The 3,443-nt window shown below is 44.6% G+C and overlaps 1 protein-coding gene across 1 annotated transcript; it reads left to right on the top strand.

Annotated features, from left to right (window-relative positions):
* On the top strand, nucleotides 1–3,139 carry LOC125530054 (carboxyl-terminal-processing peptidase 2, chloroplastic; the record flags this gene model as incomplete). The annotated part of the gene is given in 12 exon segments (XM_048694451.1): nucleotides 1–63; nucleotides 174–326; nucleotides 643–725; nucleotides 818–1,026; nucleotides 1,132–1,200; nucleotides 1,314–1,429; nucleotides 1,537–1,612; nucleotides 1,688–1,729; nucleotides 2,211–2,319; nucleotides 2,422–2,519; nucleotides 2,606–2,699; nucleotides 2,801–3,139. Coding segments are annotated over 12 exon segments (1,238 nt in total), but the record flags the coding sequence as incomplete, so codon positions are not given.
* Nucleotides 3,140–3,443: the final 304 nt, after the last annotated feature.

Genomic DNA, 3,443 nt, shown 5'->3' with positions numbered 1-3,443 from the left:
TTCTGGGGATGGCGCTCGCCGTGTCCCTGTCCGCGCCCGCCTACTGCAGGGCGCCGCCCCCATGTAATCAACCCAGCGCTTGGATTCAAATTTCGGTTCAGGCTGTCCTGCGCTTCGATTCCACTCCTAGCTGACTCGTGTTTTCCCTCTCCCATGGTTTTGGCCCCAAGCAGCGTCCGCGCTCACGGAGGAGAACCTGCTGTTCCTGGAGGCGTGGCGCGCGGTGGACCGCGCCTACTACGACAAGTCCTTCAACGGGCAGAGCTGGTTCAGGTACCGCGAGCGCGCCCTCCGCGACGACCCCATGAACACGCGGCAGGAGACATGTATGGCCCTAATAACTGTGCGAAGTCTCCTTGCTATCCACTTACAACACTGCCTCCCTAGCGAAAATAAGTTTATCCGGCCTGCACTTCTGCAAATCATCACATGTCACTTCACATTTTTACAAATTAAATTAGAACCAAATTCGACGATTCGATCACATGCAGCTGTTTTATGCCACATCTCCGTTGTTGAATCTGAATTTCGTTTATAAAAACAATGAACCACTTAAAGAGACCATTGGTTTGTACAGATATGATCGATGCTTTGTTTCTTACGCTATGTGATTGAATTTGCTCACCCCGGACTGCATTTCAGATGCGGCGATTAAGAAGATGCTTGCAACCTTGGATGATCCGTTCACTCGGTTATTGGAACCCGAGAAATTCAAGAGTTTGCGGGTATGATGCTCACACAAGCTTGGCTACTGCCCACTTATAACATATAGTATAAACTGCTTTCTGATGCATGCCATTGCCTTTCCTGAAGTAAGTCTGGCACGCAAGGTGCCCTCACGGGTGTAGGTTTATCCATCGGCTACCCGTTGGCCCTTAAAGGATCACCTGCAGGGCTCTCCGTAATGTCAGCAGCCCCAGGGGGTCCTGCAGAAAAGGCGGGCATTGTGTCTGGAGACGTTATTTTGGCAATTGACGACACAAGCGCACAAGACATGGACATATATGATGCAGCAGATCGCTTACAGTAAGATCTGGCTATCACAAATACTTTATATGATCAAAATACAGTGTTAGCGAATGTTGCGTACCTAATATTTTAGTGGCTGATAATCTTGTTGATTCCTGCTAGGGGTCCTGAAGGAAGCTCAATAGATTTGACTATTCTCAGCGGAGCTGATACCAGACATGTTGTTTTGAAGTAAACTCCTGCACACCATTCTTTTCTAGTTCCTTCAGAAGAAATGTTTTAGTACTTTTACTCAAGACTAAAAGAGTGGTTGTTCCTCATTCATCTTACTTTACATATGCCAGGAGAGAAAGATATACTTTAAATCCGGTGAGGTCACGGATGTGTGAGATTCCAGGTTCAGAGGACAGCTCAAAGATTGGTTACATCAAACTAACAACATTTAACCAAAATGCTGCAGGTTTTAGCTGGCTCTGGCTCAAAATTATAGTATTATCTTTCTGAAGCATTTATCGTTTTAAAGATGTCAAGCTCTGCTGATCACACTACTTCACTATCCTATTCCAGGATCCGTTAAGGAAGCCATTAAGAAATTAAGGGAGAACAATGTAAAGGCCTTTGTGTTGGATCTGCGGAATAACAGGTTTGTACCTGCAGAACTCGGGGTGCCTTATCACCTAATTCTATTGAAATATTGACATGGCTGTGTTTCATGCAGCGGTGGCCTTTTTCCTGAAGGGATTGAGATTGCGAAGATTTGGTAAGCTGTTACATCATCATTTCAGCACATGAGTTTTGCTCTATGTATGCATATGTGTTGACGATCTACTTAAGTACTCCCTCCGTCCGAAAAAACTTGTCCCAAACTTGTCTTTCAAATGGATGTATCTAGCACTAACTTGGTGCTAGATACATCCATTTGAGAGACAAGCTTTTTCGGACGGAGGGAGTAGTTTGTTAATTCTACTTTAAACTGGAATATGTTAACTAAAAAACTGATTGATAGAAATATGATTTTTTTTCCTCAGTGAATTCTAGCTGTACACCTTGATACCTTTACTCTTGGCTTATATCTGTTGGACCCGTGAAAACTGGGACTTTGTTTTTTCATCTTTATGCCGAAGCTGTTCTCACAGTATGTAGTAACTCTGGGCTGAAAACTACTATATTGGTCCTATTTTTTCCATATTAAATCGCTTGCTAAATTGAGTGAAGTTTTAACACTACTCTTGTTTTCTCAGGATGGACAAGGGTGTCATTGTGTATATATGTGATAGCCGTGGTGTCCGTGACATTTATGAGGCAGATGGAGCTAGCACGATTGCTGCATCAGAACCTTTAGTTGTCCTGGTACGAGCTACCTTTGCTTACAATGCCGTAATTAGAGATTTTCTTGATCAATCATATGACACTGTATGCATCACAAGAAGTGACCTTCAAACTCGTTACCAGGTGAACAAAGGAACCGCAAGTGCAAGTGAGATCCTTGCAGGAGCACTGAAAGACAACAAGAGGGCAGTGGTGTATGGGGAACCAACATATGGAAAAGGGTACCGCCTTACTGTCCCTCCTGTCATGTGGTTTGTTCTGATTTGGCATCCTTAGCTGCTCACACCACTTACCTTCCAACTTCCAGCAAGATCCAGTCAGTGTTTGCACTGTCCGATGGCTCAGGGTTAGCGGTGACGGTGGCGCGCTACGAAACCCCTGCACATACTGACATAGACAAGGTGAGCATTGCTTTGCTTTGCCACACCATGGCATTTCATAAGACTAAGCAGATGTTGATGCCAGATGGCCTGACTTTTAAATGTTTTTTGTTGGTAAAAAGGTCGGTGTGACTCCGGACCGTCCTTTGCCAGCATCGTTCCCGACCGACGAAGATGGCTTCTGCAGCTGCCTCAGGGACCCTGCTTCTTGCAACCTTAACGCCGCTCGGCTGTTTGCGAGATCGTGATATGGTCCCAGTATGTTGCGTCGTTTTGGGGTTTTTTGGCCAGTTGGGTGGGCGTCTGTTGATATGGTAGTTTCTCTTACCTGGGGTGCGTGGCTGATCCTATTCATTTTGTTAACATCTGGTTGTGTTTTGAAGGAGAAATCTGTTCACATCTGTACAAAGTTCCAGTTTCACCATGTCGAAAAAAAACCTGTCTATACTTGTCTCTGTAAAGTGTCCAATGTACAGTGTCTACCATTACTTTTCATGAGAGAGAAAGCAAATCAAGTGGCATCTGTTCAGTAGTAAATCTATAGTAAACATTGAGGGAGTGTATTAGGCATCAATCAGGTTTTGCTGAGTGTAGAGGAACACTGGCCAATAACATGCCAAAACTTGAACTGAAAAAGGGCCTAAATTACACCATCCAAGGAGCATAACTGTACTACCATGTATGCAGGGCAGAGTAAACATGAGACCATGAGTTGTAATACCAGGGATGTGCTTTGCATGGCCTGACCCAAAATGAATAACAATG

This window comes from Triticum urartu, unplaced genomic scaffold (genome assembly GCF_003073215.2).
Source record: "Triticum urartu cultivar G1812 unplaced genomic scaffold, Tu2.1 TuUngrouped_contig_6037, whole genome shotgun sequence".
In the NCBI taxonomy this organism is placed as follows: domain Eukaryota; kingdom Viridiplantae; phylum Streptophyta; class Magnoliopsida; order Poales; family Poaceae; genus Triticum; species Triticum urartu.
Note: the sequence above shows the minus strand (reverse complement) of the source record. Positions and strands in the feature narration are given on the sequence as shown.